Genomic DNA, 17189 nt, shown 5'->3' on the forward strand with positions numbered 1-17189 from the left:
TTGTAGCACGGTAAAAAATACTCCAGTGAATATTTCTGTGAATATATAAATTAGTTTTAATATCAATAGGTTTAGTATTAATGGGAGTTTAATCGTGTCTACACATCGTCTTGGGGACTCTTATTTTGAAGTGCCGAGAGCTTTTCCCGTCACGTGACTGTTGATGCACACAGGCTGTCAAACCTGCATGTCCACATCATCTCTGATAAAGACCATGCACGTATTTATCACACATTAAACTCGTAAATTAGACAAATATCGGGTAAGTGTTTGAATTTACGGCAAATTATTTTGCACAAGCGTGTTTTTTACATTTTTGATTTAAAGCTGCACACATAAGAAAAATTGTAGTATTAAATATAGTAAGCTGCAGTAAAATTCCTAGATGCGGTAACTTAGTGTTTTGATTTGAAGCACACCCTAGTATTTCGAAGTATACTATATGTGGCAAAGTGGTCTTTTTGCAGTAATATTCAATACTCAAAAGATATAAAATAGACTACGCCACCCTGGGACTAGACCAGGGAATCAGTTCACTTAAAATATTATAAGGAACCCAGGTACATTCCACTGAATAAAATGAGCAAGAGACGTGGGTAGCAAAATAGAGTTTGTTTATTTGTACAAAAGTTAAAATGCAGGAATAATAGTCACCCAGCAAATTACTAAAGCTGGAAATCACAATCCACAATAAGGATTCGCAATTGTTTCAGAGCTGTAGCCTATTGGCATCAGATAGGCTAAGAGAGGGAGCAAAAGAGGAGAATCACACTAAGTGCACACACGCACACACACACTCACTCCAATACCCGTGATTTTATCAGTGGTGCTCACACAGCATAACACAGCACACGGTGAAGGAAAGCCTCACTGCCGTCGGACACACAGCTCCTGTAATTGTGATACAAAACAAAATAAATCAAATCAATAGAAAATAATCGATGAAAACTTATTAAATGCAGGGGAGCAAAAGAAGCCCTTCCAACATAAAGAAAAATAAATAAATTCTAGCTTAAACAGCTAGATAATAACACAAAAGAAAAAGGAAAAGAAATTTAAAGACAACAATGTCCAAAAGAAAATCTCAGCATTCTAAAGCAGTCCAAAATGAGAAACAGAACAAAGGGAAAATGAAGAAATAAATAATCTGAATGAGCGCGGCCCTCGAATTCGTTGTTTCCCAACGTACGAGGAAAAGATCTTTAGATACAGTCACAGTAGGAGCAGGGTTTAACCAACAACTCCAAAATCGGGCCGCGCTAAATCACCCAGGACAAAAATGATGAAAACACACAGCAAAAATATAAAGAAAAAGAAACGAAAGTAAATCAAGCAGGAACAAAACAGCAGCGTGCTTCTATATGTAGTAGGGGAATGCAGCACGCACAGTCTTAGCCCTAACAGATAATAAGATGATTAGTAAACTAGTTATGGTTTATAAACAGCAATCGGAAATATAAACGCACATACCAAATAACGCAGCCGCTTGCCACACCAAAAAGCAGAGCTGACGTCAGTATCCACGGGATAGAAATTAGGTAGATGCCAAACAGCATATATTGGATGTCCCAACTAAAACGGTAAACACACGGGAATACTGCAGTAAAGATAAACATAGCTGACCCCCACACCACATCATCTAAAACCTCTGGCAATATATTAAATCTTACGTACCTGGGACTAGGCAGTGTAACGAGCCAGACCGCACGTAACGGTTGTTTACAATAGACTACAAATGACACAAAGCACTAGTGTTACTATACCATAATCCGGTATCAGACAAAGCCGAACGCTAAAGATGCTTACCTCTTCAGTGTACACAAAGCCCCACAAAATGACACAAGCAGTGTTAGAATGTCCACACGGCTGTGTTTTAACCACAGACCTCTGTTGAATGCCGGTAAACAGGAAGAGCGCAGGCACAGAACAGATGACGCACCTCCGGCCCGCATCAAACAGCCATTTATACACACCTCCCTGCGGGACGATAGGCTACCAATAACATGACGTCACTACAGGGAGGATCTAACTAATCTGCCACAATCTACCCCTACTTTTTGTATCGTCGCCCCGACGATAGAATACGGCAACCCCACAATTCCACTTATCAATTCCAAGGCCTGAAAATGACAGAGATCCCACTAGAGACAGACCCACCTAGGGGCACAGCCTCACCAGGCACCTCCACTGACCTTGGCAGGTGATGGACATTGGAGTGCTGGCCTGCTCTGGGTCTCGTTGATCTCCGCAAAGCCATTACCTCAGTGCCTGGTGGGCCTACAGACACAGCAACAGATCCCGGAGCGAGACCCATCTCTCCAGAACGATGCTGTCCTTGGGCTACTGGTATCCCAGGTACCGTCACTTGGGGGCAAGGGTCCAAGATATCCAAGGGAGCTTGAACAGCTGCAGGGACTAAATCACTAACAGCCGGACTCTGAGCCTGGGGGGTTTCAGGGACATACAGTAGCAAATCGCCCTCGTCTGACTCATCCTCTAAAGGCAGCGCCCCCTCCGCCAAAGGCCTATCCTGAGGGCTCGAAACTGGACGGTCCCCTAAAATCTTGGCCTTCAACAAAGAGCGATGAACATGCCTTACCTTACCCAACTCATCAACCGGTGCAATTGTATATACTGAACCCCCTTCAACAGGTGCCTTCACTACTTTATACACAACTGGGCTCCACAAGTCTTGGATCTTATGGCGACCTCTCATGCCACACTCACGGAGGTAAACCAACTGGCCCTCCTCAAGTGACACACACTGCACAGTCCGATCATGATGTGTTTTACGTCTCTCCGCTGCCACCCTTAGCCGATCACGTGCCCCTTCAAAGGCCACATGGAGCCTAGTTTGATGTTCCACAACCCACTCATGAACATTACCTACCCCCACCTCCTGGACTCTGCCCAACAAAAAGTCAACTGGGAGCCGTGGTTCTTGCCCAAACATTAGAAAATATGGGGACTCACCAGTGGTCTGATGCGGGGTGGTGTTATAACAGAAAAGTACTTGTGGGAGGCAAGACACCCAGTCCCTCTTCCGAGAAACAGGCAATGTGCGGAGGAGATTATGCAATGTCCTATTGAAGCGCTCGCATTGGCCATTACCAGCCGGATGGTAAGGAGTAGTGCGAGACTTCTCGACCTTGTACAACTGACAGAGCTGCTGGATGAGAGAGGATTCAAAGTTTCGACCCTGATCGGAATGAATCCGACCAGGGACCCCAAACTTGTAAAACCATTCGGCCACAAGAACCTGGGCCACAGTCTCCGCCCGTTGGTCCCGTGTGGGGACAGCCATGGTGTACTTCGTGAAGACATCAGTCATCACGATGACGTTTTCAACTCCTGAACGAGAGGGTTCAAGCACAGTGAAGTCAATGGCTACGATCTCGTTAGGTCTTGACGCCAACAAATGGCCCATAAAACTACGGGCAGTGGGACCCCCATGCTTAGCGACTTGGCACCTTTCACACTCCTGGCACCATCGTGCCACTTCTGAGGACATTCCAGGCCAATAGCACCGCTGCTGTACCAACTCAGTGGTACGCTCATTCCCCTGGTGCCCATGCTCCTGATGAAGCTGCCTCAAAACCTCAGATTTTAAGGTAGTGGGTAAAATCAATTGAAAACGCTCCTCACCCCCATCAGAGCGGAACACTCGTCGATACAATACACCCTCTCTCTCAATGAACCGATCCCACTGACGAAGCAGGATCAATCCCAGCCTAGACAACCGTTTGCGTTCTTCCGCTCTAGGGAACACCTTTCGTTTCCAAAAGGGCAAAATTTCATTAATCACAGGGTCTGCCTGTTGCAAAGAGCTCAATTCTGCAGTGGTATAACTGGGCAGGGCTGTGATCACCGCTTGAGTGGCTTGAACGGCTACCTGCGTACCAGCCCCCTGCTGTACAGCACGAGGAACTGCAGTGCCTGGAAGCAAGTCCCCTAACATGCTAGAGTCGAGTGGGTGCTGCCTCGACAGAGCATCTGCGTTTCTATTACATCTGCCTGATCGATATCTCACCTCAAAATCAAAAGCTGCAAGTTGTGCTGCCCAACGCTGTTCAGTCGCCCCAAGCTTTGCCGATGATAAATGGCTAAGGGGATTGTTGTCGGTGAAGACAACACATTTGTGCCCCAACAAATATTCCCGGAACTTTTCAGCCATGGCCCACTTGAGCGCCAAAAACTCTAATTTCATAGAGCTATAGTTGTTCATATTGCGCTCAGTGGGCCTAAGACTGCGGCTGGCATACGCAATTGGCCGCACGGTTCCACCCTGCTCTTGGGAAAGAACTGCCCCCAGACCACTAAAACTTGCGTCAACCTCCAGAATAAATGGTAAAGTAAAATCTGCGTAGGCAAGCACAGGGGCAGAGGTGAGTTTCCTCTTTAAAGCTTCAAAACTATCCTGACAAATCTCATCCCAGGCACCATTAAAACTCACCTCTCTACGTTTCTTTGTCTTACCACCTGCCAATTCAGCCACCAATTTATGCAGAGGGGCCGCCAACTTGGCAAACCCCTCGACAAAACGGCGGTAATAACTGGCAAAACCCAGGAACGAACGCAACTCAGACAGACTTGTAGGAGTGCGCCACTGAGATACCACCTCGATTTTACTTGGGTCTGTGGACACACCTTGGGACGACACCACATGCCCTAAATACTTTACCTCACGTTGAAAGAATGCACACTTCCCTAACTTGGCTTTTAGTCCTTCAGCCCCTAACCGACCCAAGACCACTTCCAGACGCTCCAGATGTTGAACCACCGAGGAAGAGAACACCACAATGTCATCTAGGTACAAAAGCAAAGATTGGCATTGTTGGTCACCAAACAACCTCTCCATCAGACGTTGGAAGGTGCTGGGAGCGTTACAAAGACCAAATGGCATCCTATTCCACTCGAATAGGCCAAATGGGGTACAGAAAGCAGTCTTAGGCCGGTCAGCTTCAGTAACAGGCACCTGATTGTACCCGCTGGCTAAATCCATAGTGGAGAACCAGCGGGCACCGGTCAGGGCATCAAGGGACTCCTCAATACGAGGCAAAGGGAAGGCATCCTTCCTAGTTTTAGAATTAAGTTGACGATAGTCTACGCACATTCGTAGACTACCGTCCTTTTTCTTAACCAAAACAATGGGCGACGCATAGGGGCTGCAGCTTTCTCTGATAACCTGTGCCTCAAGAAGTTGATTAATGTGGGACTTTACTACCTCATATTCCGAAGGTGGTATACGCCTGTACCGTTGCCTGACAGGGGTATCGTCCAGAAGCGGAATATCATGGGACAAGAGGTTAGTGCACCCCAGATCACCCTCATGGGCTGAAAACACAAATTTGTATTTGTGAAGCAAGGCCCGGACCCGGCTTTGCTCTTCCCCTGCCAAAACTGACAAATCTATGGCATCAATCTGGTCCTCCACAATAGAGGGGACCAAGGAACTATGGGAGCCTACAGTAGCGGTTAAGGATCGTACTTCAGTAATACCTTCTGGCAAACTAATGACAAAGACACCACTCAATGTGCCTAAAGACGTCCTGGGGTAAAGGATTATTTCAGTGGTACCCACGTTCACAACCGGGATATACACCGTGCCCCGGGTCACTTGAACCAGTGCGGGGGAGGCCAACAAACCAGCAGGTAAGCCTGCATCTGGAGGCTCAAACAACACAGTACCAGTAGCATAATGTTCTGAGCAGGTTGCCGCTACCAACTTCATCGTACCACCTGGAATGTGACACACCCCCTGCCCCCGCACCCTAACCCCACCAACACGATCAACAGAGGTCTGGACACTAACCTTACTACAATGTTGTAATGCCCTTGTGACGGGACTAGGGGCCTGTGACACTGCCGGTAAATCAAAAAGGGATGTACCGTGTTGCCCAAAGAGTTCCTGGTAGCACCGGCCAAGGACATTCATCCCCAAAACACCCGGGACATGCCCACCGGCGCCACCAGGAGGATCTCGGACAACCAGCACTCCACACTCCGGTACTACCTTACCACAAAGTTCGACATCGAGCTCCATATACCCGATATAAGGAATCGCAAGACCATTCGCCGCGGTAAGTTGCAACCATTGACAAGACCTAAGACGCTCCTGCCCCCATGGTTCAAAATGCTGATGAAAGCAACTCTCGGTGATCGTGGACACCATAGAACCGGTATCCACTAAACATGGCACTTGAACACCACCGATGAGCACGTTAAGATGAGGGCAGGAGGACACCAAACGAGAGACAGAATTTAGACGCTTTACAACATTTGAGCCAAATGACTCCCCATCCGCGCTGTGACTCCGCAGCCCGGTGGGGATTAGTTTTCCGACGGCTGTGAAGATCGAACTTGCCCAGCCCCAGTCGAAGATGTACCTACTGCTGGAGAGCGAGGGAGAACACGTTCTCCATCACACTCCCGGGCAAAATGGCCAGAACGTTGGCACCGCCGACATACTATATTATTGTAACGTGGGGACCGGCTATATGAATTAGGGACCTGCAAGCGAGCGAAACCTTGGGTAAGTTGGTTTAACTGTTCTTGTTGTGCCTTCAACATTTCCCGTAACTCTGCTAGCTCCGATTTGGGAGGGGAGCTCAAACGAACTGCCTGCGACTCGCCCTGTATGGCATACTGAACCCCATAGGCCACTGGTACAGACTGACTTCGCCCTCTCGCACCCCCAGGCATTCCCTCCCGCTCCCAGCGCATTGCCTCGCTACGAACATCTAAGAGGGAAGAGGTAGGGTCACGGCGGACTAACTGTTTAAGTTCCCGACGAAGACCAATATCGAGCACATGCTCGACAAACTGGTCACGCAATAGAGCTTCTGCATTTGGTATGGCATGTGGCGACTGCTGTTTTACCCCCTCCAGGAGGCCCATCAATGCAATAGAGAACTCTAAAAGTGTTTCTCCTTCCTGCTGCCTCCTGGAGAAAAAGGCCTGTTGCAATGCTACATATGATAAAGAACACCCGTACAGTTCCTTTAAGGCCTGAATTATCTTATCTGGATCCCCCCTCTCTGCCTCAGACCGATACCTGATCTCATCCCGAGCTTCTCCCTCTAGATTATCAAAAAGAAAGAATGCTTGATCAGCTCTGGACAAATGGCGAACCCGCATACAGGCCTGGGCCTCCTCTACCCATTCATTAATGGTAATACCGGGTCTACCGCTAAATTTTGGACACTTCCTATCTCGGGGTACAAACACAAATCTCTCAGTAGATGGGGCATTTGCACCAGCAGATTGCTGTGCACCAGAGGGTAAGGTGGTAGAAATAGGAGCTGTACTGGGACCTGGAATAACAATCTGGGTCTGTTCTTGTCTAAGTTTCTCATTATCAGCTCTTAATTGGGCCACAAGATCCCGAAGTTCTTGTAATTCTTCTGCCATAGCTAAATTTTAGTAAAACACTTACCACCAGGCAAGGCGGGGCAGGAAGTAAATTTGGACCTGAAACACAATCAGGAGAGATGGCCAAAGAGACCCTTCAAAGAGAGTCTACGCTGCTGTCTTGTTCCTGTGAAATGATAAAAAAAACAATGGCAATACCAGCTGGTAAAGTAATATTCCCCCACGTCTCTGTTCAATTTAGTGGGCCCTGCCGACTACGCCAAAATGTGGCAAAGTGGTCTTTTTGCAGTAATATTCAATACTCAAAAGATATAAAATAGACTACGCCACCCTGGGACTAGACCAGGGAATCAGTTCACTTAAAATATTATAAGGAACCCAGGTACATTCCACTGAATAAAATGAGCAAGAGACGTGGGTAGCAAAATAGAGTTTGTTTATTTGTACAAAAGTTAAAATGCAGGAATAATAGTCACCCAGCAAATTACTAAAGCTGGAAATCACAATCCACAATAAGGATTCGCAATTGTTTCAGAGCTGTAGCCTATTGGCATCAGATAGGCTAAGAGAGGGAGCAAAAGAGGAGAATCACACTAAGTGCACACACGCACACACACACTCACTCCAATACCCGTGATTTTATCAGTGGTGCTCACACAGCATAACACAGCACACGGTGAAGGAAAGCCTCACTGCCGTCGGACACACAGCTCCTGTAATTGTGATACAAAACAAAATAAATCAAATCAATAGAAAATAATCGATGAAAACTTATTAAATGCAGGGGAGCAAAAGAAGCCCTTCCAACATAAAGAAAAATAAATAAATTCTAGCTTAAACAGCTAGATAATAACACAAAAGAAAAAGGAAAAGAAATTTAAAGACAACAATGTCCAAAAGAAAATCTCAGCATTCTAAAGCAGTCCAAAATGAGAAACAGAACAAAGGGAAAATGAAGAAATAAATAATCTGAATGAGCGCGGCCCTCGAATTCGTTGTTTCCCAACGTACGAGGAAAAGATCTTTAGATACAGTCACAGTAGGAGCAGGGTTTAACCAACAACTCCAAAATCGGGCCGCGCTAAATCACCCAGGACAAAAATGATGAAAACACACAGCAAAAATATAAAGAAAAAGAAACGAAAGTAAATCAAGCAGGAACAAAACAGCAGCGTGCTTCTATATGTAGTAGGGGAATGCAGCACGCACAGTCTTAGCCCTAACAGATAATAAGATGATTAGTAAACTAGTTATGGTTTATAAACAGCAATCGGAAATATAAACGCACATACCAAATAACGCAGCCGCTTGCCACACCAAAAAGCAGAGCTGACGTCAGTATCCACGGGATAGAAATTAGGTAGATGCCAAACAGCATATATTGGATGTCCCAACTAAAACGGTAAACACACGGGAATACTGCAGTAAAGATAAACATAGCTGACCCCCACACCACATCATCTAAAACCTCTGGCAATATATTAAATCTTACGTACCTGGGACTAGGCAGTGTAACGAGCCAGACCGCACGTAACGGTTGTTTACAATAGACTACAAATGACACAAAGCACTAGTGTTACTATACCATAATCCGGTATCAGACAAAGCCGAACGCTAAAGATGCTTACCTCTTCAGTGTACACAAAGCCCCACAAAATGACACAAGCAGTGTTAGAATGTCCACACGGCTGTGTTTTAACCACAGACCTCTGTTGAATGCCGGTAAACAGGAAGAGCGCAGGCACAGAACAGATGACGCACCTCCGGCCCGCATCAAACAGCCATTTATACACACCTCCCTGCGGGACGATAGGCTACCAATAACATGACGTCACTACAGGGAGGATCTAACTAATCTGCCACATATAGTATTTACTACAGTTTTTAAGTTTAATTAAGTATAATTAATGTAACACTACATAATACTATAGTATACATTAACAAAGTGTAGTGATTTCTATTGTGTAACTTACTAAAATTTACGACAGCTCATATACTATAGTATTTTTTAATGTTTGTAACTTTCACAGTACAGGTGCATTTAAAGCTGCAAATAAGTATGATTTTTATTATAGTAACAATCAGTGGTTTTACAGTCTAACACAGCTTGTTAATAAATCAGATTGTTGGTTTTAAGACTTTTCTGTTTCTCGTCCAACAGCAGAGGTGCTGAAATGAGAGCAGATGTGATATTTCTGCTTATCTGTCTGCTGGTTAATGTTGTCAGAGGCACATTATCAAAGACAGATGCCAAAAAAGCCAATAAGATCCAGGAGGCTGAGGTGAGACCATGATTAACATTTAGGAGATATGAACATTATTATAAGTAGTATCCTGTATAATAGACATACAGTAGACATGCTGCAGGTCTCAGGTGATGCTGTTTGATATCATGTCTATCTTTTTTGTGTGTGTGTGTGAAGACGACAATAGCAGATCGTCCGGTACAGGACCGGGGTCTGGTGGTATCGGATCCTCTCTGGAGAGATATCGTGAGGGAAGAAAAGCGTTTCTGTCCTCAGTGTGTCTCCACACGACACTTCCAGGGATCTGTACTGGGTTACATCACACCTGTGAGTTACACAGAAACGGAGATCTATATAATGTCTTTCTATCTGTTTTTTTTCTAGTTTTATACATTTAATTTTTAAATAAATTTATTGGCTGGGTTGATTTACTTAATGTTGCACCGCTCATGATTTTCCATGGCCGATTTCAATTGCCGATTTTTCTCAAGCAAATGTGCCAATTTCTGATTTTATCTTTGTTTGGACATCATGTACATGAACAAGATGTTAATTTGCTTGCTAATATGTAAAACTTGCATGTAGCTATTTAAATAAGAGTCAAAACAGCTTAGGCTGGTTTTAGCTGGTCTCCCACCCTTGTTTTAGCTGGTTAAGCTGGTGTAGCAGGGTGGTTTTGGCCACTTTTTAGCTGGTCTTGGCTGGGAAACCAGCTGACCAACCAGCTCAGCCACTAGCTTGACCAGGCTGGAAGACCAGCTTAAACCAGCTACCTCAATCTTAAACCAGCTGGCTAAGCTTCTAGCCTGGTCAAGGTTGTGAGTCAGCTGGTCTTTCAGCCTGACCAGCAAAAAAGTGTCCAAAATGGATCTAAAACCAGCCTTTTATCCAAGACTGACTGGTTACCAGACTGGGAGACCAATTAAAACCAGCCAACCAGATTATGCTGGTTTCAGCTGGTCTTTTCAGTAGAGAACAACTGCATCTTAAGCACAATGATTAAAAATGCAACATATGTGTGGCATCAGAAGATGTTTTTGTTTAAAATTAGATTTAATAGATTTATTATTTATAGATCATAATTAGGTGATTCTAACAAAATCCAGACTTAGAAGGTGTCCAGCATCAGATTTTTTAAAAAGCCCTTGCAGCCAAATTCTGTTTGCACATATAAGATTAAGGTCTGAACTTACTACAAACATTATTTTTAGAGGATTTAAAAAATATTTCCTATAGAATTATTTCAGTTTTTTAGATTATCATTATCAAAAATTATCATTACCGCAACATAATATTAAATTAAATATATACATTTACAAACTCATGTTTCAGTAATGAGAACTAAAAAGTTGTCTAGGTACTATGACAAACAAAATTTCCACTTTTATCTGGAGAGAAAAAATAAGAACTGCTTACCTGATAGCCATCCTGAGTGTCACAGTCAATTGTGTCCCTTACAACAATTTTTTTTTTAATGTTAGTTCCTTGAAGGCTTAAACATGATTGAAAATTGTTGCGGAGGATGAGAAGATGTTTCTTGGACACATTAATATTCCTTATTATTGTCTCTACATTTACCAATGATCACCAAACACCACATGTTTCTTTACTGTAAATATTTATAGTATAACATGCACTGAAGCTTTTTATTTTTTAGATTTTTTTAATTATAAATATTTCCATGTCAAAGAACCCAAATTCAGTCATGGACATGTTCCCCTTAAATGTGGAAAAAACAACAAAATTGGTTTGTATGATGTCATTTAAAATCATGTGCAAAGTAGTACATGAAGAGATGTTTGTCACTGTATGCTTCTTATTTTGATAGCATTTACTTTTTTATCAAAATGTTTCATGACACCTCATAAGTCTAATTTCACGAGAATCTACCAAATTATATTTTTTTCATAGTTTAATAATTTAAAAGGAAAAAGGCAGACAAGAAACTGCCATCAAGATTGAAATAAAGCAAAAAACAAATGTGTGTTAGAAAGCAAAACCATCCATCTCCAATTTCCCTAAATATTCCAAAAGCATCCATACACGTTCAGATAGGATATAACTAAAATGCATGACATCATAAGTTTTTTCCAAAAATGTTATATATGCATATTTATATAAACATGACTTATATATGCACCCACTGTATATATTTTGACGTGATTATTATTCTTATCCATTCATTTCTCTTGTGTCTCAGTGGAACTCTCATGGATATGACATTGCTAAGTTGTTTGGTCCCAAATTGACGTCCGTGTCTCCGGTGTGGCTCCAGCTGAGAAGAAGAGGACCAGAGAGTTTCCACATCACCGGACTGCATGACCACGACCCAGGTCAAACCATGACTTTATCATCATCATCATCATCATTAGCAGTACTGTATGCACAGATTTGATTTAAAACTTTGTGTCTCAACAGGTTGGGTCAAAGCTGTGAGGAAAGCCAACAAGAAAAACAAAATATGTGAGTGTGAATCGAATAAAATGATATAGAATACAAGTTCTCCATCTGATCCCTCTCTCTTTCTTTTTTCTCTGAAAGTACCTCGATTGTTGTTTGATGGATGGTCCTATCAGGATTACATGACCGTGCTGGACAGCGAGGATGAGATGGAGGAGTTGGGTCGAGAGGCGCTGGAAGTTGCAAAGGTTTTAGTTTTAATCTCAGACTTACACGGCACGACTGCACAGAAAGTGTTTGTAGGGCTGTCACAATGATTAAATAATCGTTTGACCTTATCGTGATGATTTCAGATCACCGCAATGATTGCACATCTCTCTAAAAAACACAAGGGGGAGCTGCAGCGCCTGTATAAACGACACTACTTTTAAATATGTGTTATGTGTATTAATATTTACTGCCAGAAAAACCTGGCAAAAAATTTAATTTAAATAATCACAACAATGTGTAAAAAATTATTTCATGAACAAAAAAAAATTTATGAGAATTAAATGTCAAAGCAATAAAACAGAGCGTCAAAGTCCTAAAACAGGCAATTAATCGTCATAATTTATCATAATCGCGACAGCCCTAAGTGTTTATAACATGTGACCTAATCATTCTTTCTCTGTTGTGTGAAATACAGGCTGAAGGTTTTGATGGATATACATTGGAGTTATGGAGTCAGTTAGGAGGAAATAAGAGAAAGTAAGAAAGAGAGAGCATATGTTTGTTTCCTCAGATATGAAAATTTCACAAAATCCTATATATTAGTAAATCAGCATCTCAGTACTTGATTTCTTAAGCATGTTGTCATGTGAGATTTGTTTGCGTGTGCTGCAGAGAGCTGGCACACCTGGTCACGCACCTGTGTGAAACTCTACAGGCGGGAAAGCTCACCTGTGTGCTGGTCATCCCTCCTGCAGTCGCACCTGGGTACGTAACAATTCAATTGCTTTCCTGTCATCCATTTCTACATTGAATTCATAATGTACAAATCTTGTGTGTTTGTTTGTGTGGTGGTCAGTACGGCTCAGCCGGGAATGTTTGGCCAGGAAGACTTTGAGAAACTGGCACCTGTGGTGGACGCGTTCAGTTTGATGACCTACGATTACTCGGGCCCTGGAAGGTCAGACACTCACACACACACTGTGTTTATCTATTTGTTTGAACTTATAAATGACTTGTGATGGGGTCTGTTTGGTGTAAGGCCCGGGCCGAGCTCTCCTCTGCCGTGGGTCAGAGAGTGTGTCCTTCAGCTCGCTCCACAGAACCAGTGGAGAAATAAGATCCTGCTGGGAATCAACATGTACGGTCTGGACTTCAGCAGTTACGGCGGGGCAGAACCGCTGCTGGGGAGCAGGTCAACACCTTTAAACAGTATATAAATTTATACATATTTGCTCTTGTGCATATATATTGATCATATTTACTTTCATGCAGATATATTGAGCTGCTAAAAGAGGTGAAACCGAAACTCCAGTGGGATGAAAATGCTGGTGAACATTTCTTTAATTTTAAAAGGTTACACACTCTTTACAGTATATGCTAATATAATTAAAAATCCTTTTTCATGAGATGATATTAGATTGACTCATAAAGTTTCTTTTATCGTGTTTCAGGAGTAATGGAGCGAAACATGCTGTTTACTTTCCAACTTTAAAGGTTTGTACGAGTCAGTCTTAATGAATTATGGGTAATATGTTCAGCTCTGTAAATCTCTCTCTCGTTCTTTAGTTTCTGCAGCTCCGTATTGAACTGGCAGCTGAACTGGGAACAGGAATTTCCATGTGGGAACTGGGACAAGGATTGGATTATTTCTATGACCTGTTGTGATCTATTCAAGCTGTGATTAAAACCTAAACTGTCCAATCTGCTTCCGAATAATAAAGTGTGATTTATCAGAGCACTTAAGATATTTATGATGATATCATTGTTGAGCATGCCAATAAAATTATTTTTAACTACACCAAGAGCTTTCTTAAAGTGATGTTTATGAATGCAATCATACTCGATCAGGTTCATAATACTACTATTCTTTGTATTTTATTGTTTATGTGATGCATATTAGAAGACATCATTACAGGTGCACAAAACATTTTGGGCATATAAAGATATAAACATGATAAATGATAAACAAACATTGATGCTACAGTACATACATATGTGAAAAAAAACATTTTGACATTACTATGAACATTAAGATATTCATTTATGAGATTTTCTTTAAAAGCATTTTTATTTTACAGATATAAAGGATGAGCGGGACACAAATAAACGTGGGGTTAATCGTGCACAGCTACTTTACATTTTTATACAAGGCCGAGCAGTCTGGTCTTTTGGTCTTTTTCTCTTACTGTCAGAAGATGATCTCCGGTGAATTTGTGAAAAGATATTGAACAAAGAGTGTTTTGGAGGCATGAAAGTAAATTTCAAAATCTTAGATGAAGGATGATGGATGGATGAATGTGTGGATATCTATCCATTATAGGCAGATATATAAACAATATCCACCTTTAATATATAGACAGAATTTTATTGAATTATTTGTGTTGAAACTAAATTTTCTAGCAGGCGTTACAACAAACCCTTTGTTTTGTTACAATAAACCCCACCTATGGGGTAACGTTTGCACTCCTGTCATTTTCGGTGTAATTGTACGATAACGGAAGGACCCACGAACAAACTTTTAAGTGTTCATTTTGTAGCAGAGATGTGTGTGTTGACTGTGTAAAAACATTATTAATCTAACTTAAATATTTTTTGAATGACAGAGCCAAAGTCAAAAAGCATTAGTTTGTGCCCCCACTCTCCCCTAACATTGAAATGGTTATACAAAAAGTCATATATAATTTTTTTTTAATTTGATGGTTAAGATTTTCCATACTGACTGTAGACATGATTGATGTCCATGTGACTTCACATTCTGTGATGGGATCTCATCTCTTGTTCATCTGCTATTAAACATCAGGATCAGATTATTGATGGCTACGACTGAGGACTCATCATTCTGTCCGGTCACCAGGTGTCGGTCCAGAACCACATGAACAGCATCCTCAATGCTCGCTGTAAGGGAAACATTTTATCTCATGTTAAAAAACAATACAATATGACAATGCTCATTCAAAGCGTACGTATGTAAGAACAGCAGCTTTGTGTTAAACTATACAAGTCATATACAGTAGATGTGACTATGACAGTATCGATCACAATCTACTTTCTTTGGTAACTGGTGTGACCTCACCTGTGTAAGATCCACCATTGTCTTTAATAAAATCCTCCACGATCAGTGGCAGGTTGGCGAATTCTGGAGATCGTACGAGCTCAAATACAGAAGGCTAAAAAACAACAGAAACTAGAGTGATTCACAGACATATCTATGTTATGAATTAGTTTTATGATTAATGGAAAATGAGCACGTACGCCGGTCATACTGTAACCACTAAATATCCACTTCTGTTCCTCTGTGGCACAGCAGAGAGCAGCTACACCCTGTCCCACAGCGCACACGGGCTCTACAACATACAACAACACACACATGAATCAAACCAAATAATCTGTGTTAAACTGTGTTTAGATATGTGGAGTCTTACTTTTCTGTGATGTGAAGTGAGACAGGATTCGTGCGAGGGAGCCGCTGTGTGCGAGATCTCTCAGGGCCCCCGGACAATCGGGAATCAACAGCGAATCGTAACGTGCGCCTGAAACATCACACATTATTACAACTAAAAATGTGGAACACAATGAACCTTTGTAATAAGATATGTGCTTATATAACATACAAAAACAGGCCCTTCTGATGGCTTCTAATACAAATACCATTATAAACCATTAAATGTGCAGTGTTTAAACCAATTATAACTATTATTAATAGTTTTGTTGAGAGGGGTGAAATATATCACTCGAACCATCTATTGACTCCAGTTTCGTTGGGTTGGCGTAGGATGTGAGGTTGAACTCTTGCACCCATCGGCTTGCACTTTCATCAACACAGACAAAGTCAATGGGCTTCCCCTATTAAACAGAAAGATATAAAAGTACAGGGCAAGTGGTGTAGTTAGGTATAACTGGACATTGAAGGGTAAACTTTAGTTGTGTATGCTGCAGTGTGTGCTTTCTCACGCCAGGTGTCGCTGTCTGCAGGTTAAACACTGAACTGCACAAAGTAAAACAGTGCTGAAGTGATCGAGCTGACACTCCTGCAGGTAAAACAAAACACAATTGGTACACATTTACAGAAATTGGTCAGTTAATAAATACATTTATAATAATAAATATCTTAAAATGGACACATTGCTAAACTAGTCATGTGATCTAAGCATCTTTGTCATTAATCATTCAGTGCATTTACATGTAATATATATTTTCTTTTCTTTTTTCAGTTACCAACTGTGTTTATATATTTTTAAAAACATGTGGCACATGTAATCGTAAACATAATGTCGTTATGTTCAAAGTCTTACCTGCAGATGCAGCACTGGCCACAATCAGACATGTAGGTTTAGATGTCATTATTGATGCTTTATATCACCTTTAAATCACCGACAGTTAAAGTGCGATCATGGAAATACAAATAGCAAAAATGACCTAATAAACACATGTGATAAAACTGAATAAATTCCTTGAATTATTGTTAAACACACAGAGAACTGAAATCATTTGATCAGCAGATTGTTTTGAAAGGTCCGTCTGTTATAAAGTTCCGCGTGCAACAGTACCGGGGTAAGTAGTTCCGATGGTACAGAGTTGTGAGGTACTTGCCAACCAAAGTGTTTAAAATCCGCAATTTGACCTTAAAAATGAAATGTATGGTTTAGTTGTTGATCGTTAATATATTGTATATTTGTCACCTTAGCAAGCGATTTGTCTTTCGTCATTTAAGTCGATAGGACTTGATTTCGTGTTACTGAAATAACTGCCCGGATGAGTTGCAAATATGTTCGCGAGTGACTTTTTTTTAAAATGACTCATACTTGAGGTTGTGGCCACAAAGGCAATGGTTTAAAAAACTAAACACTGTTTCTATATATTTAAGTTAATAGAGCGTCTGAGCTGTTTGTTAAGTGTATATGATCAATTATGTTCAGGGACTCATACGGTACCCAACACAGAAAACCCAGTGGTCATCATACT

The 17189-nt window shown here is 41.8% G+C and overlaps 2 protein-coding genes across 3 annotated transcripts; one reads left to right on the forward strand and one right to left on the reverse strand.

Annotated features, from left to right (window-relative positions):
- Window positions 1-123: 123 nt before the first annotated feature.
- chid1 (chitinase domain containing 1) lies at window positions 124-14018 on the forward strand. Of its 2 annotated transcripts, none has more exons than XM_065277468.1 (13): window positions 124-262; window positions 9533-9653; window positions 9795-9944; window positions 11818-11950; window positions 12036-12080; window positions 12159-12265; window positions 12703-12764; window positions 12900-12992; window positions 13084-13185; window positions 13267-13419; window positions 13500-13580; window positions 13679-13721; window positions 13794-14018. In XM_065277468.1, exons 2-13 carry the CDS (start codon window positions 9546-9548, stop codon window positions 13890-13892), a joined length of 1176 nt encoding a protein of 391 aa, XP_065133540.1. In that variant the 5' UTR covers window positions 124-262; window positions 9533-9545; the 3' UTR covers window positions 13893-14018. The 2 variants fall into 2 exon arrangements, with proteins under 2 accessions (XP_065133540.1, XP_065133541.1); XM_065277469.1 differs by having other exon boundaries at window positions 153-262; window positions 9536-9653.
- Window positions 14019-14143: 125 nt separating this feature from the next.
- gatd1 (glutamine amidotransferase class 1 domain containing 1) lies at window positions 14144-17167 on the reverse strand. The gene is made up of 7 exons (XM_065277473.2): window positions 16520-17167; window positions 16179-16255; window positions 15965-16070; window positions 15650-15757; window positions 15480-15571; window positions 15301-15394; window positions 14144-15122 (listed from the first exon to the last, which is right to left on the reverse strand). Exons 1-7 carry the CDS (start codon window positions 16566-16568, stop codon window positions 15007-15009), a joined length of 642 nt encoding a protein of 213 aa, XP_065133545.1. The 5' UTR covers window positions 16569-17167; the 3' UTR covers window positions 14144-15006.
- Between the last annotated feature and the right edge of the window lie 22 nt (window positions 17168-17189).

Source organism: Paramisgurnus dabryanus, chromosome 23 (assembly GCF_030506205.2).
Source record: "Paramisgurnus dabryanus chromosome 23, PD_genome_1.1, whole genome shotgun sequence".
Lineage (NCBI taxonomy): Eukaryota > Metazoa > Chordata > Actinopteri > Cypriniformes > Cobitidae > Paramisgurnus > Paramisgurnus dabryanus.